Source organism: Trachurus japonicus, chromosome 13 (assembly GCF_045865225.1).
Source record: "Trachurus japonicus isolate A0001 chromosome 13, Traja_1.0".
Classification (NCBI taxonomy): Eukaryota; Metazoa; Chordata; class Actinopteri; order Carangiformes; family Carangidae; genus Trachurus; species Trachurus japonicus.
Window position 1 is genome coordinate 32,518,047 of NC_140919.1, and position 26,440 is coordinate 32,544,486.

Genomic DNA, 26,440 nt, shown 5'->3' on the forward strand with positions numbered 1-26,440 from the left:
AATGGTGTGATTGTTTCAACTGCCCACTAGGTGGCACGCTTCAGCAAGTCGTTTCAACGAGATACCCGGTTTACCCTCCACACGGTAGGGGGCGACACTGGCTGTCGGCCCCCGGCGGCTCCGTGCTGCAGAAGAAGACGAGGCCCGGAGTCAGTCCACATTCTGCGGCTTTTTCGGTTCAGTCCCTCGGTCGCGCTGAGAGAGACCGACACAATTTTTTCAAGAGGAGGTGGAGTTCGCTGTGCTTCAACTCCGGGGAACCAGGCATCTGCTGCAATGTTGACACAGAGCTGAAACTACACATCTGGTGCCCCCGACAGGTTAACTTTATTTCCTTTTTATTCAGTGGTATAATGACAATAACGTTACCATTTATCCTAGCTAAAACTACAGTCGCTTTTATTAACGTACCTTGTCTGACTTGCGGTTAGCTAAAACGTCAGCGTCGGCTAACATGCGTCTATAGAAAATACAACTCGACGCCGACAGAAAGTGCCCGCAATATCACGAAGGACTTCGTATGAATGCTTTCTTAGAAGGGGCTCTTTAATGTAACCCTGTCCTTTTGTTTTGATAATTTTACTCATTCTCCCAGTTAGCCGAGATGGTTAGCTTAGCTAGCCGTGATTGTCAGACACCCAGCCACAAGCAGACGCAGATAAACAGGGCTGATGTTACTTTCGATAATCTTGTTATGTTTCTCCCTGACGTGACATATGTCTGCTGCCAAGAACCCCAGAGCACAACTCGGCTTAGTCTGTAAATTAAGGTTTAAATGAACTCCTGAGTTTAAAACCAGGCATTAGGAAGCTAACTCCTGTGGACATTGATTCATTCAGGAAGAAGAGAAGTGATAGCATGTGTCTGCAGCTGCTGCAGGGCATCTTTATGTAACTAACCGTGCTTTCTTGATGTGATCTCTTCACTAAGATGGTGAATATTTAGTGACACACAGCAACTGCGTTATTATTATTATTATTATTTTTTAAAGATGTTTAATAGATCAACCATTACAGAAACGCTGTGGTTTCGCTGTGGCAAAAATTATAAAACATTTTCTCTCCTCTTTCCAGCATACACCAGTCATGGAGTTCAATAAATTTGTGCCCTTGTGGATATTTTGCTTATGCCTCGTTGGAGAAAGTTGGACCGACAAAACGAGTCCACCCACACCGGACGGTCAGGTTGCTGAAAACGGGGTGTCAGGTGAGTAAACCTGTCATAGCTGCTTTTTTTTGTTGCTGTTACTTTTTAAAAGTGTATTTTTGTTCATCTGTCAAAGTGACGAGCTGTAGAGAAGAGTATTACAGTTGGTGCCACATCTTTGTGATTGTGCATGCACTAAATAGAGCCATGCTGAGAATAGGCCGGCTGGCATTCAACATTAAGCCCTCCAACTAAGATCAAGCCACCTACTTCAACAGGCATACTTGATCTAATGGTTAGTGAAGCACATGTGGAGGGGTTTAAGTTAACTCTGAATGAGTGATCAAAAAACTGTTAGACTATTTCCAATAAATCAAGTAGGATCAGTACGTTGTATATTTGGCTGTACAACATGTAAAATAAATTGTTATTCTTAATTACACCATTTCTGTGTTAAGCTGAAAAAAAGGGCCTTAATCATTGCATTAAGAATGCGCACTACTCTATCGGATGAAATAATGATCTAACATAGACACTAATCTTTTGTCTTTGCACTTATAATGTGTGTCACCAAAATTTGTATGAGGGTTATGTTACCATTGTGAGGGCAGTGGAGTTCTGTGGTAATAGCTCACCCGCACCACTGCTGAACTAAACACAGGCAAGCTTTTTTTAAAACTAAGTTTTAGTTTTCAAGGCACTAAAGCGTTGAACAGGATAATAATATACAATACATACATATACAAATATTATCATTGTGCTTTATCATGGTGATAATATTTTGCATCAATCCATGAAGTTATTTCACTGATTATGACTTGCCATGACTAAGATTAATATTTAGTTATTTTTAACGTCACGTCATTCGCTATAGTGTTAGCAACAACACCCAGTGCTGCAAACTTGCTTGATCGTGATCTATTGCTGGTACCGCTGTGTACTTAAACAGGAACTGCTGAGACATTGTCCAATTTTCTCACACACATTTTGCACTTGAAGCAATTTTCCCTAAAGCATGTTGCAATAGTCCAAAGGGGGCACGGTTTGTTGAAGAACTTACTTGTAACAGTTATTTTTTTAAAAGCTTTACTGGTATTTTGAATGGAAACAGGACATAGTAGCCACTGCAACTGGCAAAGTTGAGAGGAGTGTGTTCCTCATCTACACACAGGCGCACAGAATGAGTTGCGTAACTTTCGCCCTTAAATAAGGCAGGCTGACTGGTATGTAAATACCTTATCTTGTGTCTCCGGAGGTTTGCAAGCCAAATGAGAAAGGGCCAGGTTGAGAGTATGAGAGTGTTGCAGGTGGTAGTTTCTTACTAGGGTAACTGTCATTCTTTGTTTAACGTGGTGAATGTGAATGAGTGTGAGTGTGTGTGTGTGTGTGAGCGCCTGATTACCTTTTTGGTATGTGGCTGTGCAGGTTCTCTGCCACTGAAATGCTGAGTGAGTAGTGTGGCTCAAAAATTAACTTTACACAATGCGGAAGTTCAGGTTGTGCATCCTTCCATCCTAGTTCTGGTTTAGGCTGAAGTGCTGAGTGAGTAGTGTCTGTTCAGTCATTTTGAGTAGAGAAATACAGAGCTACAACACCATTCACAGCACTAAAACACAGTCATTATTGCAGAGATTCATCTGAGGTTTGTTTTATCTTCTGCTTCATTTTACTGACTGCTAGGTTAACCTATGATAACATGTTGGTCGGGGAATAGAAAAAAAAATAGGTTTGATATGACGAGTTGATCTGTGGGAGGGGAATCATTTTGTAAATGCCAGCACAATACAAACCACCCGCTGGAAACTGATAAATACTACTGTGTGGGTGATTTGTAATTAATGGTGATGCTGCATCAGAAGAGCTATATGAACCTGTGCTGGACCATTATTGTTGTGAGGATAATGCAGGCATGTGAAAAGCAAGGTCTGCTGTGTTTAACCACGACATAATCGACTAGCGAAGCAGAATAAGGTAGCATTTTATCCAACCTTGTTGTTGTGATCAGCAACAGTCCGTCCAATATTTTATGTTGCGGCTAACAGTCAGTTAAAACCAAGCTCGCATCCGGTTAGAAAGTGCAAACCATCCTCTCATGTTGCAGAGCAAAGCCAGCCTCCCACTTAACCGTCGTCTTCACCTTCTCCTTTTGTGGGTATAATGCAATGAAATGCACAATAAAGCATGCTGTGTTTGACATGCCTCTTAAATAACTTTATTCAGCGGGGGGAAAGGTTGCAATAGCATCCTGACTAAGATAATAGCACCACACTGAACAGCAACTTTTAATGTGTCAAATAGTAGATGTGCAGAGGGATTAGTAAATTCATTTCAGTCACACTGCTTTCTTTGATCCTTACATTAGCTGTTAACAATTAGGTGGCCTACCATGCCCTTTAACACAGCTCCTGCCAGTTTGTGCAATACATGTCAAAGAAAGTTTCCTCTCAGTGGGAGTGGTGACATTATCTCTGATCTATGGCAGAGGATTTGTTATCCGTCAGGAAGTAGAGAGAACAAACAGAGCAGACAGGGAGCACTAGAAAAATTACAGGCTGCTTAATTACCTCATTATTTATCATAGAAACATTCATTTCTGTTTATCTACAGTGAGTTCACTGTTGCACATTGGTATTTTTTCATGATACTGAGGCTGAACTAGAATACAGAACATGGTAAAACATTAACAATATTGATACTAATGATGAGGTTTTCGAACATAAAACAAGACTGTGAAATTTAGATTGATGATAGATTGAAACATTTAATTCACCTTGGACCCCGGCCTGTTTTTGTCTACATAGTAAGTCGGCAGTCATGGTATCTGGCTTCTTGGTACCATCCCCACATTGAGTGAAAGGCCTCATATAAACAAGGCTTTGTTTGCAGCCATGGGATTTTTCAGTTCAGTTATCTCTGCAAGAGAGAGAGGCAGAGGGAGGGCAATCCAGCGGGAAACTTTGCATCCTGACTTTTCTTCCAAATACTTATTGTGGCATTGAGGTGACATGAGTGCTTAAACTTTTTTTAAAAGTTGTTGTGAACATAGATTAATTGTAAAATCAACTTGAAGGTGTAGTAGTACTTGACATTGTATTTGAAGCTGGTGTTGTTGAACATTTGGCTATAACGGAGCATTATCTGATTAAACCATTTCCCAAATTGGAAGGCAAACGTAGAAACGTTTATCACACATGAATTAATGTGAATAATGTGTGAATAATTCTGATAACTCTGTTTTGACCCATGAGTTTCAAAGTCTTAACACCTTCTTGTTATGGCTGTTTCTCCACCAGATTTTTGTCGCATCGATGAGCCGCTGTGCAAGGATGAGATTGCCCTTCTCAGCTACGAGGCTATCCGTAGTATCCACAAGCAGATGGACGATGACGCAAACGGCAATGTAGACGTGGTAGAGACAGACGGCGTAAGTATCAGTCCAAAAGAAATCCAACAGATCACAAGAACTGATGCTCTGTTGAAAGGGATATTTTGATTTATACATTTTAAGAGGTGGTTTTCACTCAGTCTGAAGAGGCTTTCAAGTGTCATTATTCTAATCTGCTGTCATCTGACTTGTCATAGGATTTTCTGCCTAAATGGTCAGTTATTCTTAGCCCTGCAGCGTCCTTAAAATGCTCTAACTAACTGGAGGACAGCCGAGTCTCTACTCACTTTGTGCAGACTATGGGTGGTGTGTTTTTTTAAACTCATGAAAAATTGTGTTTGCTTCTTTGCTGGTTTTTGTCCGTTGTTCATCATAATGTTCACGATAGTTTCAGCGTGGTGTGTTGCTTCTCAGACATCCCTGGTGCTTAAAAGACACTGCCTTTAGTTCACTTAGTTTACATCCTGAGCTCTAGTCCAAACTGCAGGTTGCGGCCTTGAGGAGGCCTTCTATGGAGCCTCAGCTGAATTTGGTCAGGCCTGTGTCATGCAGTTCACACCAGACCAAAACAAGCAACATCACCACTGCAGCCGTCTCTGCTTTTAGAAGAGGCACTTGGCATGCAAATACCCAAAAGGCAAGGAATCAAGTGCTGTGCAGTGCGCGCTCATATCTGTAGAGGCTTTGAGCCACTTTGAGAGAGAGCTCACAACAATGAAGAGCACTTCAAGACAGTAGCCCTGCTTCCTGTTATCATACAGTGATTAAATAAAAATGATGGTTGATTTCTTTATGAGCGAGATCAAAGACTCGGTCTGGCTTTTAAGGACAGTCTTTGAGCCTTGACAACATTATACAGGTCCTGCTAAAACTCTCTAGTGAATGTATATTTCAGGAGTGTGATGTTTCACCTGCAGTATAGACCATCTCTCTACCCTGTAGTGAAACCCTCCCACGCAAATCTATCAAGAAAGAAAGGTGTCATGACTTATTACTGTCTTCCACCCATGTTGCATGAGATGGCTTTTGTGGGAGTGCAAGATATTGTGTAGGGGTTGGTTTAAAAAAAAAAAAACACAGTTCCTGAGTTAGCCTACGACATAGTGGGCAACGAGTGGCGTGGCTCCTTTGGCAACAGTTGACTACTACCACTTCAATGGGGGCGAGAATGGAATCCGGAGGGCCGTAAATTTTGTTGCGCTCTGCCAGTTACTATGCGTCATGGTGTCTTTTGTGCAATATGCAACCTTCTTATTTTCAAAAGGAGATATCAGATGTCATCCAGAAACCAGTCCTATGGATCACGTAACCCCCCCCCCATTTGAGACTTTTTCAGCTCTGTTGGTTTTGACAGTGTCACAGTGTGGCTTTCAGTTAATGGTGACCAGCACATGTGTTGTAATGTAGAATAACTATTAACACAAAGTTCGGTGCTCTTCCAGATCATTAACTAGGGAGTGGAAAATGCTCAGTAATTTCCAGGTCATGGATAGTTTATGTATTTATAGAATTTTATCTTTCTTCCGTAGCAGGTGAAGCAAATACATGCACAACCACAAGAATTGTGTTTTTTTTCCTTTCATTTATGGAGGTCATAAAGCCCACAGTGATGAAACAGGTCACAGCAGTTCACACTAAATTCAAACTCCACAACAGCAATTTTCCAGCACCGTATGAAACTCTGGTCTTTGTCCTCCACCTCTTCATGCTTTTTATGAAGGTAGTCAGGCTGTAAGCATTTGCTGTCAAGATGATGTTTGATTCCTGAATTGGAAGAAAGAAATATAAAACATTTCAGCTATACTTATGAACTCTGCATTGCAACATTGTTTAGACCAAGTCACCGAAGCAGAAATGTAGTTTTCTAAGAAATTATCATTTCTAAGATTTGAAGCCCGTAACTGTTCTTGCTGCTTTTGTCCATGAACACTTACAAGAGTAGTTCTTTGTAACCACTACAAATGACCTTGTCATCCTGCAGTTCCTGAGAGAAGATCTAAACTACCATGACCCCAAGGCCAAACACAACACCTTCCATGGGGACGACCAGTTCATTAGCGTGGAGGACTTGTGGAAAGCATGGAAGGGCTCTGAAGGTACTGCTTTTCAGCCTTGTTTTTCTTTTTTTCCCGAAGGCTTCCAGTGACCACACAGACAAACAAGCCTTTCTTTCACAACCTCTGTATTTGAGTCTGAACCGTAGAGAATGAATCTTTTTTTTTACACACGATGTTATGAATTGACACACTCTGCTAATACTGGTTGAAAGAGGAAATTGGACTAATGATTGTTTTTAATTTTAATGAAACACTCCTGGAGCCCAGTGATTTCCAGCCCCGAAGAACTCCACCATGTATTTCCCTGTGACTGAACATGTTGGGCCAAATGTCATGTCAAGCAAAGTGCCGGCTACTTATCCGTATCAGCCAGAGGCAGAGCAGACACTGAATCTGTCAGCACAATATTTTGCATACAAACCCTCACCTCCTTCACCCTATCTGTTTGGCTGTGCTATCTTGTATGCCTTGAGAGCACTTTTCATGTGCTGCACTGTATCTAGCACTCAAGTTTTTTCACTCTTTCCTCTGGCTGCATTTCTTTCCTCTTTTTTCCCCCCCTCGTAGTACTGACTTACACTGCATTGCAGTTTCTTGACAAGGCTCTAGAGGGTTTGAGGCGAGAAACTGGGTTTTTTGTTCAAGAGAGCAGCACATTAACACAGGCAACCCACACTGTTGACTGTCTGCCAGTAGCCGGGGAGTGGATTTCCCTTCCCCAGTTGACACTGTGGGCTAGCCAATTTTTGTTAATCCACAGATACCTAATAGATCATTCAGAATACAGATGCAAATCATCATTTAATATGTCTGGTGTATCTGTTGATGTTCTTTTGGTTCTGTGCATTGAGTTGCTATGTATAGGCTAGTGCTGATTCTGTTTGAATTGATCCTGTACAGATGCACATTATATGTAGAGAGAAGATGTTAGAGGAACGGACAGTGTTTTGGCAAGATGACACACTCTGTGCTGCAGTCATCATTTAATATTTTGTTGCACATTTTTGTTAGGCAAGGCAATTTTATTTGTATAGCCCGTTTTTACAAACAGTTTGTCTCAAAGGGCTTACTGGCTTACTGCCTGACGTGTACGACACAGACATCACCAGTATGTTTCTTGATAATCCTCAGTCCCTGCTGGTTTCTTGGAATTATTATTGCCCTTTGTTGCTTCTTCAGAAAGTAAAACACATGATCATCTGGACCGAGGTCATCTGACCGACTGCTTGGCCCCAAGAAAAACTTCCTTTACAAATCTCTGGGGTTAACTTTTGTTCTCAATGATGATCACTGTCTAAAAAATAATATTTCCACATTTATTTTCAGTGATCCTTTTTTTAAGAGGAAAGTCAGCTCTTGGGGCTGTGTTTAACTCACAAGAGCAGCCGCCCCATGTGTTGAGACTACAGTCCTCGATGCAGGTGGCCCTGGTTCGAATCCTGCATTAAGTGGCCCTTTCCTGCATGCCTCCCCATTTCCTGTCTTTCTCTTGACTTTGCTTTCCATAAAAAATGTTTCATTCCAAAGCTTCACTGTGGGGCAAGAGCAAAACAATGAAAATCCTATTGCCAACTCTCACTGCACTGTATGCAGCATACTGGTGCTATGGAACCATATCACTGCTGAATTCTACAATGAGGAATGGGAATCGATGAGCAATGTGACTGTATGTTTTTTGTCTTCCGTTTTCCCCTCAGTGTACAATTGGACAGTCGATGAGGTGGTGGAGTGGCTCATCACCTATGTGGAGCTGCCGCAGTACGTGGATGCGTTTCGCAAGATGAACTTCAATGGAAGTGCCATGCCAAGGCAAGTGACATTGTAAATTGAGGGTTCCTTGTGGTGGTATTGATCATGATGCTCAGAAAACAGGCAAACAGGAACGGAGAAATGGAGACAGGCGTTTTAGTATGATTGATTTACATTTATTACTTTTTAGTTTGGCTTAAATTTGACAAAAGTCCTGTTTTTTCATTTGTCAAAGTAGTGCAATTTGTCCACTATTCAATACTATCAATGCATCTAATTGTGTTTGTGAGTCTGATTAGTTGGTTTTAGATGATTATTTAAAGTGGTTACATTACACATGGCTCAAAATTCAATTACACACTTTGCTTCCCAGTGCTTTCTTGTTCTTAGAAAAGGACTGTGTCTGTTTTCTCTCAGGCTTGCTGTGAAGAACACCACTCTGACGCTCTCTATCCTCAAGATTCTGGATCGCAGCCATGTGCAAAAGTTGCAGCTGAAATCTTTGGATACCGTACTGTTTGGAGCACCTCTGAGTGAGTGATGTTACTTTATTTTTCAGCTCAGATGAATACATTCATTCATAAATCAGTGACTCGTTCCAGATTAGGGTTGAGAAATTCATCTTAATTTCATCGTCATCGCGGTATAGACATGCACGGTAAGCACATTGCAAAAGGTTGCCTGAAATGTGTTGAGTACGTGTTATTTACAGGCGCCATGTCTTCACTCTCACTTCATTCTCATAACTGTAACCTGAGCTTCACCGCTAGACGTAACACCACCACAACAACAACAACGGAGGACTTCCATTGGATACAGCGCCTGATACGCGTCTGAGCAGCATCAATCAGCACATTTGTACTGGCACAACTTCTGGTGTTTAGTCGACTCATAGTGCGCTAGCTTTACACTCTTTTTCTCTGTCTTGGGTGTATTTTTGTGGCAGTGTTACAGCGCCACTACAGGCCTGGCATCTGTACTACAGCATATTGATTTGTATTCAGAAAGACACAGGAACTGTATGGTTAATATGCACTCCTGAATATTTGCTTATTTATCGCAGTCATGCCGTCATTGCAATAAGTGTGATCACAAATGAGACATTTTGCTGATATTGTGCAGGCCTATTCCAGATAGTTGAAGTCCCTGAACAGAAATTAGAAAGTGGGTGCAGTTTCATTACCTCTACTTTTACAGATCTAGAAACAGATGATAAGTTTTCAAATCCTTCAGTTAAATCAAAACCCATTGGGAGAATTTTGTTGTGCACACCCAGTGTAGGCATTTCAAATAAAAACCAGTGCTTACTCTGTAAATATATTGGTTCAAGGCTCGCTGAAGTTTCATTGCCTAACCGGTTCACATGTTTCAGAGTGACATAAAACATTTCCCAATGACTGACTCAACACCTCATCTTTACTCTCTTGAAATGATTGCAGTGAGTTGACTTTTCAGAGTGTATGGACAGCTTACCAGCATTACCAACATCCTGACCACTTTTGTCTGCTGCTCTCATTTCTCATCATGTCATGGTCCATGTGACAAGTTGTGGTCAGCCTTTGTTAGTTTATTTATTGCACTCACTCATTTACTCTCTGCCGTACACATTTATTGACTGTAGTCTGCCTTTCTATATGTAGTAAAGGCCTGTTAACACCTGTATCAGATTCACGGGTTGAGGAAGTGGGCCGAGGATGAGAACAGACTGCTTTGTATTCAAGACACACCCCTCTGCGTGCTCAGACAAATAAGCACACCACTCATCCTCTGCCTCTCCTTCTCTAGTATCACTGCTCCAGTTCTGTAGCCGGTTTGTCCGTATTTTGTGCTTGGTTCCTTTCTGTAATATCTCATGGATGGGGTGTGCCTCAGTTGCCTTCCCTCTTGGAAACATGTCATGCATTCTTTGTTGACTTTGGGAAGTCATGTTCCCAGAATGACTGCCAAAATTCAAATTAGTCATTTTTTCGTGCATAACATGTCAAAAGCTCAGTGATTGTGTAAAAGCACACACATTAGTGTTACCCAGCTTAGAAAGAGACAAACTTGGAGCTGGTATTTGAAAAAAATGTCCAGCTATAAACGGTGATTGGGAGGTGACAACCCATTGGCCACATCAGGCACATTAAAGCTTCCCATTTAGACTTCAGCATATTAATCAATTCACAACTTATGAGAAGGGAAAAGATCATGAGGACAAGAGCTTTGTTTTGTTTTTTTACATAAACAGTGTTTCCAATACATTGATTTGTTCCTAAAGGGTGTGCATAATATCACAGCTGACCATCCTGTATCCATTTTCTTGCACAGGTAACCCATAAACTCAGAAGTCCAAACAAAGTGTTAGGATCTATTAATTTGTTTTGAATATTTCCATGTTTCAGCCAGTGCAGTCTGTGGCAGCTTAAGTAAGAGAAGAGAAGACAAAGAGGGGATAGCTACCAAAAAAAGAAATGGGAGGTGGGGTGGGAGAGGAGGACCCGTTAGGACAGAAGTAACAGGCTTATTTTGATCAGGTATTAGAAAATTAAATATTTGACCGTTGAAATATTTGCAGTTCTGCACCTTACACACCAACCATCCATAACATTAAAATCAGTTTGCTGCTTTAAAATAATATATAATATAATAGATGAGACAACAAAATACACAGAATATTAGAGTAGAATATTAATATTAACTGTTTAGTTGTAGTATTATTATTAGATAGATTGATAGATGGATGGATGGATGGATAGATAACATGATATAATATAATGTAACAATAGTGTGCTTTACTTTGGAGAAATTTGGTGCTTTTCACTGTCATGTGAATGTCAGAAAACTTAATTTTGGGCTATTGGTCTCTCCCGGGGCTACGGTTAATTAATTCTATGAAACCTTATTTGCATTGTTTTGATGCTGGATCTTCATCTTTGGAATCATTTGTCCTGCTGTTACACAAATATGTTATGAAATAGATATGTGAGGTGTTCTTCTATGAAGTAACAAAAAAAAAAAATAGTAGCTGCAGCTCAACAAAATATTAATGGTGGGCAGAGACTTCCCAAGCTTTGAAGCTGAGTGTTTTTATTAACTGGAGAACAGCTAAGATGGATGAAAAGGGAAGTGAAAGGGAGCATATTTGAGAGAGGAGTGCTGATGAGAGCTTGTGTATGGAGCGTGTCTATGTAATTGTTGGTGTGAGAAGAGAAATTCTAATGAACCGTCATAGAAAGCAGGCGTTTGCATTGAAAAGAAGGTGCACAGAGGAACAGTGCGGAGGGGTCTGTGTCTGACATGTGTCAACATGGCTGTTTAGTTGGAGTCACACACCTGAAGGAAGACATAAGCGAACCCTGTCTGGCTTTGACAGCCTCTCAATGCCAGTGGGTCCCACTAATGGTCAGACTGACTGACTGTATACTGCAGCAGCATTTTAAGACACATCTCACAATAGGTTGTTCCCAACCTAATGAACAAACATAATTAACCTAAGCACATTTGGGTCAAGTTATTTCCAGGTTTGTTGTCCATCATGGTTTCCTGGGGGTTTTCCTGAAAAGCTGTAAATGAATGCTGTCTTGACCGTGTGTCACTGACAAATTTCATAGAAGACAGAACTGTTTTTGACAGATAGTGTTCAAAGAGAAAAAGAACAAGAGAACAGTTAATCATTAGAAAATAATGAAATTATTTTTAACCATATGTGCTCAGCCACAAAGCAGATCCCAGACAAATATAGCACACATGCATATGCAGTTATATATTGTGACCTCAATTGTTGTACATGGTGTGCAGTTCTTACTTACGCAATAGAATAAAGAAGAGACTGCAGTAGTGTTTTTTTGTCGTGTAGCTACTTTGACACAACAGCAGGCAAGATCCTCAACTCTGATGAACCTGTGTTAGCTCTAGGCTTTATAAGCAAGTCAATGTGAATATATACAGCCCTCCTGACAGACCATTTAGCACAAGCTGGGGACTTGGTGATGTGGCTTGTAATATACAGAGGGCTCATGAAAAGAGAGGTGTATGCTGGGGGATGAAATGTAGGTTAATGTGTCATGTATGATTTGACATGGCTCTTTGTCGACAGCAGCCAGTGGTACAGGATGATTATGGAGAACTAGGTGGCATAAGATCCTGCTGTAAAGAGACACTGGCCTAGACTGAATTTTTACTTTTCACGTCACTCCAGGAAGTAAAAGTCACATTTTTGTTATCTCTTTCCTGCACACCCCTTTGCAGGCTTCGCAAGAAAAAGTTTGCTTCATTGTTGTAGCTGGCTGAAATTCAGGCTTTGTGTCAGGTGCTGCATAGCATTGCCTGCCTAAGTCAATAGACTGAGTCTTGATTCTGTTTAATAACACGAAATACGAGGGGGCTTCTTACAAATGTGATACCTGCTTTCTAGTGGCTATGAATTTCAATGGCATGGCAACATGGCAATATACGCACACACCTAATTCCTTTTTTTTTTTTTTTTTTTTTTTGAGGAATTGCAGCAAGTATTTGTTTCGTAGTCTCTCATTTGTACCTGAAGGTTAAAGTTGCCATTGTTTGGTTTTCAGTTCATGCTCTGTCTAGCATTGGTTACCAGATTAAAATAGGCTGTGTTAAGCTAGCTTTATCGTGGTCTTTTGCTCTCAGCCCCTCTTACCGCAACCTGAACTTCTGCTACTGACTTTTCTATTTGTGTCACTACATAACATTTGCATGCTAGGCTATGTTCAAACACAAGTTCACACCACAGCCTGGTGAGACTTCCTCTTTGTTAGGTAGTTTTTCTCCTTGATATATTTCCTGGCTGAAATGCACTAGCTCCTCTGTAGATCATTTTGATGTTCATTACTTTCCTAAAATAAACCTTCTCTTCTTTATTTTTTTCTGTTTCTCACAGTGAATAGACATAACCACCTGAAGGACTTCATGCTGGTTGTGTCAATAGTCATAGGCATGGGTGGCTGCTGGTTTGCCTACATCCAGAATCGCTACTCGAAGGACCACATGAAGAAGATGATGAAAGACCTGGAGGGCCTGCAGAGAGCTGAGCAGAGTCTGCATGATCTCCAACAGAAGTGAGGGGTTTTCCTACCACCCACACAACAAGCCAATATACTGCACACACAATATTGTGCACACATACCATCAATGGTATTTCCACACAAAACACAGTATTAATTATGACAAGGCTTTTTCTGAGTCCACATTAGAACTTGTGAACATCAGACAAATACATTTGTACTTTCACTTTATTTTTCACTGCCTGTACTCCCTGACTTACTTACTGAGCTCTCTTTGACTAGCTAATGATTTATCAACCTAACGGCCATGCTTACATGCTGTACATGTGTTGAGTTACCACTCATAAATTCCTAGTGCAAATGACTTGTCAAGTAATTATCTGTAAACATTTACTGAATTCAAAACATGTGTTACTATCAACTGAGATAATCCTAACTGTAATAACAGCTTTTTGGTTTTTTGCTGAGAGAACATGACAGTCCAAACAACAACCTATTTGCTGTCATTCTTGGCCAGGTCTCCCTTGCAAAAGAGATCTTGGATCTGAATGGGACAAACCGGGATAAATAAAGGTTATAATAATAATAATAATGATAACCTCACCCACTAATTTTAAAGCATTCAGTGCTCTGTTTCTAGTGGTTAAGGTTTTATTTAAGAAAGTGTATTTCTTCTGGTATTAGCTGAAACAGGCACTGATTAAGGGGAGGCAGACTGCAGCAAATCTTCTCAGACTCAATTATTTCACTATACAAATACGGTGTGCTTGATTGTTAAGAATTTGCATATAGTTTTTCTTGGTGCCATGTACAGTACATAACCACATCATACTCCAGTCATTATTTTCACAGAATTTCTCACACAGCACCACATTGTGCTAAAATGGGAAGTTAGGAACTGTTGGCTAATAAGAGACTGGGAAATTGGACTTCAGACAAATTAGCCTAAATGACATGACTTAAATGAGTCACATTTAAATCATGTTTAACCATTGGATTAGACAAAAACCTTTGAGACACACACAGAAGAGCTTCTGGCTGGTGTTTAAGCCAGTGTGAAAACTGCACATAATTAATATTTCTGTACAACTGTCTCCTTTCTATCCCTCAAATGTCAATATTTGACTGTAAAACCAACTATAAAACCAGCTAACTCCCATGCAATCTATCCACATCTCCCAAACAGGATGCACTTAAATTGCATTTCCACACAGACTTGTGAATGGGGGCGGGGGGGAGACAGACAATCACAAAAGGACAAATGCATTAGGCGGAGGTAGATGATCTATTGCAGCATGTTTAATTTGTTGAGGTAAATGCATCTTTGCTTTGAGCAGTTATGATCAAAGCCATTGATATGGACATTATGTGAGTGGTTTTCCATTCATGAGACCACTTTCTCCCAAACAATAGCAGGCAGGCTCTAACAAATGCTGGTGCATGTCACAGTTCACTTTGGTGCGGACACCCAGTTGGCCGGCTCCCAGTTACGGCTATAAAATCACAGGGCTGCTGCGGTAATACAGATTCCGGTGGTGGACTGGTGATGAAGAGAGATTTTTAGTTGTCAGCTTTCACCTGTGATGATACATAACCTGTGGGAAATGATGAAAAGCATAAATTATAGAGGGGCCTCTTCAGTGACTAGCATTAGTGTGTTTTTGTTGTTGTTGTTATGGAGCTTCTACTTTCACTGTGGGAGGAACCAGCTAAGGTGGTTGGTTACCTGACACACTTGCCCAGTGGGAATTTTGCTTTGAAGATGTTTACTGGAATTCCATTTGAGAATTTGATCATTCTGCAATAGTGGTTGGAACGGGTGCCTTTAAAAATGTTTGAACGGCCCCCCTTGTGTTTCTGTCACTTTGACCCTGTCCTGGAGATGAACGAGTCACTCTAGGATGAGGGTTTTGATTAATAATAATCTTTGCTCTTATATTCAATGGTTGACCTTGGTATACCTTGCAGTTCAGTCATTATTCCAAAAAGCTTTGGGATAATCCTTTGACAAAGTTCCTGTGGTGTGCATCTGCGGTGTAGCAACCTTTCTATTCTAACATGCAATGCGGCATGCTCACTCACCTGGTTTATTCTGGCTTCAGGCCATTGCGGCTTTAATGATTAAATGAGATCTTTTCAAACAAAGCACCTCAAATGATGCCAAATTCATGTTAGTAGTCTGCATTGTCATGAGGAATAAATAAAGGGAAAATGAAGACAAATGTAACTATTTTGGTCCTGTTAATACCTTAAGGAATGCTGGGAATGTGCATTTAAAATATGCACCGTCTCCTCTGATTCCTTTAAAAGATTCTAAACACAGCCTCATCTCATTTACTGGACAGGTTTTGTTTTGAGCTTTTGTGAGGATAAGCCCTTAACAAGGTGCATGGATAGTGCCAGTTAAATTAGATTTAATGTTTTGTGTGCCATAGATATTTTGATATTATTGATTGGGGATTTATACGTCTGTTCAATTAGATCAAAAAAGGTTTATTAAGAAAAGAAAAAAATAATCTTTCATAAAGTGACAGTTGGTGTTCAGTGTGAGGGTTTTGTAGCATCATGTCAGCCAGTAGAAATACCTAGGGGGACACTCGGTCCCATTCACTGATGAGAGCAAGGAGCAGCCACAGGCGTTGCCACATGTCTGCGTAACATTCCTGGCTCGATGCTTGGTGACACTAAACAGGAATAGACGAGCTGTTGTAGGCATCAAAACTTTCAGACGTTGGACTACTGACAGGAGTCGCTCTTTGTGTCATCTGACTGTTTAGCCAACAAGTTTTCCAAACTTGATCCAACAGCATGATCTAACAAACTGTAAACAAGAGTGAGAAGACTGCTTTGTTCACTTAGCTGAGACTCTTCTTTTTCTATACACTAACAACTCTTCTTTTTGTATGTCCACTTTACATGATAAATATGAGGTGCATTTTTGTTGCTGTAGCAGTACACTAAGGGAGTGGAAAGTATTTTTTGTGGGATTTGCCTCTTGAATTCAGTCCATTTGGCTGGTCCACTGAGGTCAAACCTCGATTCTTTGATATACTGCCAGGTCAGTCTGTGTGTTGCCTCTGTGGCTTTATACATTGATCAGTGGTGCCACTGCAAACACGGGAGCACTTAAGAGTCTTAAAAGCTAACAATGAACAATGAATTATACTCTTCATGTTCCCAAATGGACATAGAAAAGGTATCTGTAATACCTCATTAAAATGTTAGTTGTATAAATGGCAGATTTTTTAAATTATATTTCATATTTCAAAGTTATGGCTATTGGTTCAGCATTACAGTATAATTTATCTGCAGCAAGCAACATTTGAATCTAATCTGTGTTGAACTGGAGCAGAGAGAAAGGACAAAACTAAATGTCTGGGTCCTGTTTCTCATAAAGTAGAATATTTCCCATAAAGCTTAGAGTTAGAGATACTTTACTGATCCCAAAGGAAATTCAAGGATGATCATTCAAAAAGTCTATTCATTATACTGAGTCAATGTAGATGCTGGTGTAGTCATAATCAAAAGACAATTTTGAGCAGAAATCAGTCAAGCCGGCCTCTGTATATGTCACCAAAAGCAGATGGTTATTCTCAGACATTCAATGGTAGATATAAAACTTTTCTAATCAGATCCCCTCATACGTGTCGCGGCCTGGACAAACACGTGCTGCGGCTGCGGGAGACATGTTATCTTGTATTGTAGGTCAGTGTGACTTGCAAGAGGAGACTTGCGTCTCTTACAGCACTTGTTTTTAGGAGGTGAGAGAGAGAGAGGTATGCCCTCTGTCTGTTGCCGTGCTTTTATTCCTGATCCCTTCTGCCAGCTGCTCTCTTTCCATACCTTCAAGCAGATCCTGTGTTGGTGTCAAGTAGCCTGGCCCAACCATGGCTTCTCTATTGGGAGACAGTGGGTGGAGGCTTTGACTAGAGCTGGATTTCCTGGGTGCCTTTTACAGCACTGTTTGACCCTACCTCTGTCTCACTGGTGGGAGATGGTGTTAAGTATGACCGCTTAACATGTCAGCTCAAGTGATAATTCACCCACATTTGGACTGGGGTGTGGTGTGTGCAGAAAGACATCCTGAAAAAAGACTGCTGACAAGGACAACAATGCTTTAAGAAACACATTAATTAATCCATTTGCTTTCAATGTAAAATGAATGATATTTAGAGAAATAAGATAAAAATTCAGATGTAATAATATTAGACTATACAAACATGTCGTTCTTTACCTTCCTCTGCAACGTCAACAGAGACACTGTGTCTACGTCCTATGAGCTCTGCAATGCAGGTCAGATGAAACGTTTGGCGTCTTCTCTGGACATTGTTGGTCTGCCAGTGCTTTTGAATCTTAGCTAGAGAATGGCAGAGGTCAGGGTCGAAAGCATTAGCAGGACTGCCCACCAGCTACACTTTCCGTAGCTAGCTGTCTGGATCAACTTTCATTTCTTTGCCCTTCTGTGCCTCCCCTCTGCTGTTGTGTTAAACCCGTCAGGAGAGGAGTGCTGCTCCCTAATGTCTGAAAGATGGTATTACTTTCTGCCCTTTTAATGTCAGTAGTCTAAAAGCAGAACTCCGTTGTTTGTTTGTCATGAGTTCCTATTTATTGATTGATTGATTAATTGATAAGAACCATTTGGGTAAAAGCCCTTATTTCCATTGTCAGTATTTTCACCTAATTTCCAAGTTTTACAGATCAAAGTAAAAAGATTTATTTCTAAGAACTCTAAAAGAATTTGATATTTCTTGTCTTGTCACTAATCACAGTCCATTAAAATGGTGTGTGCCCATGGCAAAATTATTATGTCATAAGTGTCAAACTCCTTTTTTATAAAAGTAGGCTGTTTTAGGAAGCTCGTCTAAAAATATCGTACGCACAAACCAACACATATCTGAACACTCCAGGAGCACTGTACTGTTCTAAAGTTACACAACGACAGCTGTTCCCATTCTTGGCTCTGCTCCATCTGATGTCAGTATATTGTGAGTTGTCTAACAGCTGACCATGACTGACCATGCTCTCTACATGTTGCCTATTGTTTCCGGTGATGCATGACTGATGCAAGTCCTGCATTCCACACATGGCACTCACATGCTTACACGTCATGACTGTCCTCACACTTTGTTTCTTTGTCTGGCCTCATTAAACAGTCGCTGATTTCTTGCTTTGAGGAGGAACTCAAATTAAAGGATGGTTGTTTCTCTGTGCTCCCCTCCTTGTCCTCAGGCTGCAGATCGCCCAGGAGGAGCACCGTACGGTAGAGGTGGAGAAGGTGAACCTCGAGCAGAAGCTGAGGGACGAGATCAATGCAGCAAAGCAGGAGGCCCAACGACTGAGAGAGCTACGTGAGGGCACAGAGAATGAACTGAGTCGCCAAAAGTATGCAGAAGAAGAGCTCGAACAGGTACATGCAAAGTGATAAATGCCATTTAGACACAGGATTTTATTTTTTTAATCAAAAAAATAATAATTTCAGCACAAAGGAGAAGCACTGAAAGTGAGTGAGTAGTGTTTTAAAAAACTTCAAAGGTGGCAACTGCACAGTATGTTTAGGTCTATCAGATTCACACTGGTTATAATATAAATACACCCACTGAAGTCTTTGTCCATTATAAACTTGCCTGGCACAGCACAGCCCACACAAGTAAGCAAAATACTTGAGTGTTTGCTTGAAGGACTACCACGGTGATCCAGTTCACACCCCTGTGTCACAGGTGTTTCTTTTTCTCACGGTGATAAATTGGAAACCTTCTAGACAGAGTCAGTGTTGCACAACACGTTGGAGGTTCTGTGGCGAGGAATACTTTCCATTTGGTTGGATTAGTAGATTCCCATCTTTTCTTTCATTGCATTATTGCTTTTAGCTGCAAAACGTCCTATTTAAAAACATCTGAAAATGCTAAATATAGAAATAATAATCATGGCCTAGAAGGGGTTGCTAGGTTGCTAAGTTTATGGCTGTGTTGTTTTTAGGTGGCTATTTGTCTCCTAATGTTTGACATTTGCTGTAGGTGCGCATGGCATTGAAGAAAGCTGAGAAGGAGCTGGAGTCGCGTTGTAGCTGGTCACCACCGGAGTCTCTTCAGAAGTGGCTGCAGCTCACCCACGAGGTGGAGGTGCAGTACTACAACATCAAGAAACAAAACGCTGAACGGCAGCTCCTGGTAGCCAAAGAAGGGGTAAGCCATTGATTATAGTGCCTTACTTCCTTCTATTGAACATGTATCATTATGTTCCAAGGCATTGGCTACGCAAAGTCATCAGAGATGTTAAAATGTGAGATTGAACTGACTGGAACAAGTTGGTTGTGTATCTCAGGTTTTAATTCGGTAAAATTGAAAACATTCAAGTGAAAACAGCCAAGGTGGAGTGACTGTATGATTAAAATCCTTCTTGCCTGTGTATCTGCAATCAGGTGTATGTAGAATAATAGATGAAATAGAAATACCTTCACATGAATTGTATTTATACTGTACAGTGAACAGATCATTTATTCATCTATTTTGCTCTCTGTACTCCAGCTATACAGAGTAGAATTCAAACTGTACAGTGGAGCAGTAAATATATAGCAAGACACATTTTAATTTTAGTGGCTTTGCTTGCTTTGCTTCTTTAGATCTGAGCTGATCACACACTTTTAGGCTATGAGGACTTAAATTAGCATATCAGAATGTCTGATAAAACCAGAGCAGAAAATGAAGCTATACAACATTATCCACATAGTTTTCTCTGCAGACTAGTTTCCTGCTGTCTTCTGTGTACTGCTTATGCGGTAAAACATGATTGATGTATGAAATGAACTCACTGGGAGCTGTGGTCACTCTTACTGTTCTGCTTTTATTATTATTATTTTTAGTTAGTCTTGTAAATGATCCAGTTCACTTCTAGATGCCTCTTTGGACAAAAATATATAATAATGTGAGCACATAAATGGGAAATGGGTGGGTGGAGCCATAGTCAACATAGTCACTGATTTAGTAATAAATCTCAGTGAAAATGTTGATTTATCTTCTTGAATATTCACTGACTGCACTTTGTTTCTTTTTTCACAGGCAGAGAAGATAAAGAAAAAGAGGAACACTCTCTTCGGGACCTTCCATGTGGCTCACAGCTCCTCCCTGGATGATGTGGACCACAAAATACTTGCAGCAAAGTGAGGCTCATAAAACTTTTGAAAACTTAACAAAACTACATTTCTTTTGTCTAAAACAAAATAACTGACCTAGGCTTTGCTTTCTCATGTCAGATTTAAATATTATGTCTTGATAATTAACAGATCCGCTTTCCTTTTCTACATATTTCTGTTCCTGCTGCTTTCTCCTCATCTTTCCTAGACAAGCCCTTGGTGAGGTGACCGCTGCTTTGCGGGAGAGGCTTCACCGCTGGCAGCAGATAGAGATCCTCACTGGTTTCACCATCGTCAACAACCCGGGTCTTCCTTCACTGGCCTCAGCCCTCAACCTCGATGCCAGCTTCATGGGGGGCAGAGCTACACCTCAGCACTTCATCATGTCTGACGACATGGACGACATGGACGAAGACATCATGCCTGGAACTCTGCAATGTAAGAGTTCAACCGAATCTGTCGGCCCGTCAGTGGGGATTAGCAAACAAACCCCTAAACACTCCTCCAAGACCCTGCTGGGGAAATCCAAAAATCAGACCACATGAGTATTTGGACCTTTAATTCTACAATTACATGAATTTGTCCTTGTGGCCTCCCAGGTGACGGAGGTGCCGAGGGTCACACATGACTATGATTGAATGAGTGTTGTTTTACGTTTGTATAATGTGTGCCATGTAAGTTCACATAATTGTCTTGTTCTTGTACACACCATTCCAGTTGAATGCCTTTTTGTATGTTCTCATTTTTGATAAAAAATGTTAACTTGACCTTCAGTCCATTATGGAGACTGAAGACTATTGTGACTTTCCTCTGGTAACTGAACTGTTAAGAAAAATATACTTCTTAATGAGAACAAGTTTCTGTGCTGACCTATTTGTAGTGGCTGTGTCCTAAAATATGTGCTTTTTGGTCAAACAAAGGAAATGTATTAGAAGCAGTCAGTGCACAATCTAAATTGACTACAAGACTCAGAAAATACACAAAGTTGCCCATCAAATCCCTATGCACAAAACACACATCTCACACATCATTATCTATCTAATTAGGCAGAAAAGATTGAAAACAAGACATGACTGATGACCATTATTCTTTGTAGCCATCTTTTTATGGGCTGTATATTTGACTCATTATGATAAAACTTGACATATTATGAGGTTTGGGTTTGACTAACTACAGGTGAGAGTTGTACTGTAAAGTGCCTTTGCGGCTGCAACAGTGAGTAAGTCTTTTAATCAACATTAACTGCACTCCCTATCTCACTCCCCTCTCTTCCTTCCCACCACCTTCCTGGCATTTTGGCTCCCCCACTGTTTCTCATTGGCCTAACTACAGATGGCACCCGACTGTTGGAAAGGCGAGCCAGTGACCTGTGGTCCGTTGGTTCAGACTGTCAGCCCATGTGGAAATATCCTGGTTGGCCATTCATTCATGCCCCCAATTCAGTCGTCGGTTTCACATCCCTGCCTCTCCCTGATTTAAAGCCAATACAAAGCTCTAATGCTTTCTAACTGGCAGACAGACGCAGCTGGAAGGGAAGAGCTGCTCTGTGCTGTGTTACTATGTAAACACCCTGACCCTGCCTCAGTTGCTTGCTTGCCACGTTTACTCCCTCCTCTTAGTGTCGTCACCACTCAGTGCACCCTAGCTCCCTCCCCTTAGTGGTCACTTACCTTAATTGTAAATGGACACGACCTTTGATGAAAAAGCTAATTATTGTTTTTATGTTACCAGCTGAGTTTGTTTAAACTGACAAAAGAACAAAATGAGAAACAATAATTATCTCTTTCCAAAAAGCAAGTGGTCACTTCTCCTCGATCCCCCTTGTCCGTTAGACTTTGTCTTTATCGTGTGGTTGTTGATAATGTTGTTGTTTTGTGTCTACAGCTCCCAGTATGATGTCCCTACGGCAACGCCACATTGACCCCCAGCTGGCCATGGGCTCCCAGAGGTTGGTAGAGGGTTGCCTGTTTACGGGGCAGCAGGGAGAGGGGACCCCATTCCAGTCCAGGTCTAGGGCTTCCTTCAGACAGTCGCGCAGCCAGTCGTTTGGGCATCTCGAGTTTCTCCCCTTGTCCCCTCTTTCCTCGGCTGTGTCTCATCCCTCTATCATCTGTAGCTCCAGCGCAAACCCTCAGTCCCTGTCCTGCTCTTCCTCCTGCTTACCCAGTGCTATGGGTGGCAACGTAGCCCATCATTCCTCCCATTTACATCACACTTCTTTCCAGCCCATGGACCCTATTCCTGATTTCACCTTCTCGGATGTCTCCCAAGTGCGCTCCTCATGCAGCGACAGCTTCGGGTACCTGCCTCTTTCCAATTCCCTACACACAATGCATGTGTGTGGTTTTTTTTTTTTTTGTCCTTTCTCGCCATCTTCCATAATTTCAGTGATTTTAACACATGTATCTCAGCCGAAGCTCATTTTCTTTCATTTTTTTCACAGTCCATTTTTGTCATGCCTTCTTTTTTCCTTGTTTCCATTTATTCATTTTGCTTCCACATAACTGCACCTGACGAGCCATTACAGAATCTATGCATTTACTGTTTCTCAACCTCTCTCAGTGTTCCTGGTGTTCTTTGCCTGCACAACTAACAAGTGTGGAGTTCCAGTGTCCAGGCTGTGCCCAGCGTGTCCATGGCTTTGCAGGCATAGTGTAGATATACCCTAGCATGCAAGGCTGCAACTTTATACAATTTTGTTTGTTTTATTCCCATTAACTTGAACCTTTTTGTGTTCTCTTTCCCACAGGGACCTAAATCGCTCCGACTCTGACTCCTCCCTGTCCCTCTCTCAAGTTGGTGATCGGCTATCTGCCTACAGCTCCAAAGGCCACCTAATCAAGCCCACTTCCCTCATGCACGGCCTGTCTGGCCGCACAGAGGATACTGTCTCACTGCATGCTCACACTCCCAATGGAGGCAACCGCATTCACGAGGGAAGTCCCGCAGAGTTCATCCCCGACAGTCCCATACTCATGAAGAAGCTGTATGGCATAGAGAAGTCGCCCAGCCTGGGAGAGATCAACAGTCTGTCAGAGTCGTCCCGCTCCCTCAGCCCCAACTCCACTGAACCTGACACACCATCACCTACAGGGGGGCAACTTGGAGTCGTGGGGCCAAAGGGCAACACTCGCATCCCTCAGCTGTCCTCCAAGAAGAGCCCCCTGGAGGAGGACAGTGGCTCAACAGGAGAAGACACAGATTCCACTGCCAGCCGCAAGAAACACACCTTCAAGATCTTCAAGAAACAGAAGAAATAAGGGCTACATGAACTACAGGCTTTCAAAGCTGTCTGACTGTGTTCCTCCAGTCTGTTTTTGAAAAAAAGGTTTCAAGTTTTTTGGGGTTCACTAATGGTAAAATGATGGCACAATTTGTTGCCTCTGCATTTTTGTGTAGGTACAGCACCTACTGACAAACTATGGATTGTGGGAGCAAACAGCTGTTGAGTTTTATCTGCTTATTTGGTCAATGTTGAATATGTGGGGAATGGGTAGGTTTGTATATTGGAATGTAAAGTATTATTTATTCTGCAGGAAATTGTGCCAGTCTCAAAGGGAAACATGTCTCCCGGTTGGTTTTTCTTTCTTGTTCTACAATCAAAAGAAAATAACATTTTGCATGTCTTCATTTTTGTTAGACTGATACTCGAATGCTCTTAGTGTTTGCTTGGTTCTTGCCGTTAACCTGCTTAGACAACACTTGATGTTTCTTTTATTGCTACTTAACCACCTAGCCTACAAATCCAAAGTGAATGTGCACTCCTTTATTTTCACTGAGTACTTTGTTTTTATTGATGGTTACAAGTTTTTCTGTCTTTTGTTGTCTTCTTGGCAGAGCAAATAACACATTGAGAAGATCCTCAAACAAAAGTGTAGTAGTGAAAGCTCGGACCAGTGTAATTGTGACTTAAATTTCACTTTCGGCTGTCAAAAAAAATGTGCCAAGTATTGTTTGGTTTAAAAATGCCGTAACAATAATAATTTGCAGCCTTGGATCTTGACCAAGAGCACCGAGTGATATCATCTTGTCGACAAATGCGAGTTGGACAAGAGGTAAATCTCCCTACAACAAAAGGACCACAAAGTTGCAGCATTTTAATTTAGGGTTTTTGATATGTAGAGTGAGTGCATGTGAGCATGAGAGTGTAAGAGAGAAAAGCTGTGCTGACATGTCAAGCTTTAAAAAAAAAAAAAAAAAAGCCAAGTTTCACCATTGGTTAACCGTTGGTGTACACGTATCCCCCTTGGGCCAGGACACAAACAATTGTTTGACAATGACAACACTTGTTTGATGTTTTGGTTAAAATGTCCACATTGGATGTGGGTGTCCTTTCATTGTTGGTCAAAAATGTTACAAATTGAAATTACCAAAAAGTTACCAAAAAATTGAATTACCAAAATCTTAAACATTAGGCAGTTAGAAAATTCCAGAGACGGCTTGTCAATCCGTCTTTGTATTGAATTTAAACATGAGGATATAACTTGGACAAAGTGTGTGCTTCGTCCACCTGCAGTATATACCATGCAAAATAAGATATATAACAAAATAATCAAAGCATATTTTTAGTCAACTATTTAAAAAAGTAAACGGTGATGTCTTGTTTGTTTTTTAGGATTTCCCCCGTACAAGATAAATGGAATCCAACCTTTTCCTCTGAATGTTGATTTGATAAACATGGTGTGAGTTTCACCTGGATTTTGGCTCCTGCTCTCCTGTGTCTTACCGTTTCTGTTTAACAATAATTCAGGTGGTTAATGAAAACTTCACAGCAGTTTTTCAGTGAAGGATGGGCGCTGGTAAGGGCTAAACTACAAGGCAAAGATAAATTGCTGTGTAGGAGATAGAAGTGTTCAAGTTGTAATCTACCTTGTATGGAAGTTCAACAAGTTGGGGAGGCAGAAGACCAATTGTGTCAAAAGTGCCAAATCACTGTTCCTGTCAGAGGCCTTTGTATTTGTAGTGTGTTTGGCCATTTGAGCCCCTTTTTACACAGAACCCAAAACCACATGAGGTATACAGTATGTACTGTATATCCAGAGTTCAAACACTGAATGTCCAAGGGTATTCTGTCTGTAACAGCATCATCAGTGCGATATGTTTACATTTGTTACAGATGACTCCTACTGTATCCTCAGATTCCCACAGCAAAGAAAGTTTCGCCAGTTTTAATACTGACAGCATTGTATGAGCACAGAACTATGCATCCGTAGTTGTAGATGATTACTGAAGTAGTATGGACACCAGTAGACTTAGGGTGCTCCTGATCAAAGAACAACCAAAAAGTGCTGCAAAAGACAGTCGGCCTCCCCCAACCTCATAATGTAACAGGTGGTTTGGATGTTTAAAACATGTCTAAATATGTTATTTTAGAAACCAGCTGAAGAAAAAAACAAAACAAAAAAACTATTTCCTACTGGTACTTTTTTAAAGTGGCATTTGTACCTCTTTTGCACGACAGCTGTAAATGGATTATGCCATCTGAATGTGTTTGAGTGAATGAGTGTGTGTCTGTGTGTGTCCGTCTGCTCCCAGTATAATGCACTGCAATGTTGATGCATGTCAACTGCTGTAACGAAAACCTATATTGGGTTAGAAGATTGGATCGGCTTAAGCTCTTTCCTTCCCACCCCTTTTGTTTTTTTTTCTTCTCTCTTCTCTTTACTTTGAGCTTCTATTTATGAATACCATATATTTGTACAGAGAAAATGATAATTTTGCATCTTCTGTGATGGTCTCGACTTTTATGGCACTCCTGCATGATAGCAATAAACTATTTTGAAATGAAAGATGAGCTGAGTTTTCATAGACACTGCACTACAAGTTACACCATTAAATCTGTAGAATTAAAGGTTTTCTCTCCTACATTACATTCATCAGAGATGACAGTGGACTCAATAAGTTTGCTCCAAACTGAAATTAAAATGTAAGTACAATCTGCCAAACAGGTGAACTAAGTCAGTTTACC

The 26,440-nt window shown here is 41.0% G+C and overlaps 1 protein-coding gene across 4 annotated transcripts; it reads left to right on the forward strand.

Annotated features, from left to right (window-relative positions):
• Positions 1-186: 186 nt before the first annotated feature.
• On the forward strand, positions 187-26,255 carry stim1a (stromal interaction molecule 1a). 4 transcript variants are annotated; one of them, XM_085796048.1, is made up of 14 exons: positions 187-320; positions 1,074-1,206; positions 4,440-4,570; positions 6,513-6,627; positions 8,286-8,397; positions 8,755-8,870; positions 13,220-13,397; positions 18,573-18,750; positions 19,358-19,525; positions 20,399-20,499; positions 20,681-20,910; positions 21,805-21,885; positions 22,357-22,771; positions 23,222-26,255. In XM_085796048.1, the coding sequence occupies exons 2-14, from the start codon at positions 1,086-1,088 to the stop codon at positions 23,730-23,732; spliced, it is 2,457 nt and encodes an 818-aa protein (XP_085652174.1). In that variant the 5' UTR covers positions 187-320; positions 1,074-1,085; the 3' UTR covers positions 23,733-26,255. The 4 variants fall into 4 exon arrangements, with proteins under 4 accessions (XP_085652174.1, XP_085652176.1, XP_085652175.1 ...); XM_085796050.1 differs by having other exon boundaries at positions 22,357-22,420; XM_085796049.1 differs by lacking the exon at positions 21,805-21,885.
• Positions 26,256-26,440: the final 185 nt, after the last annotated feature.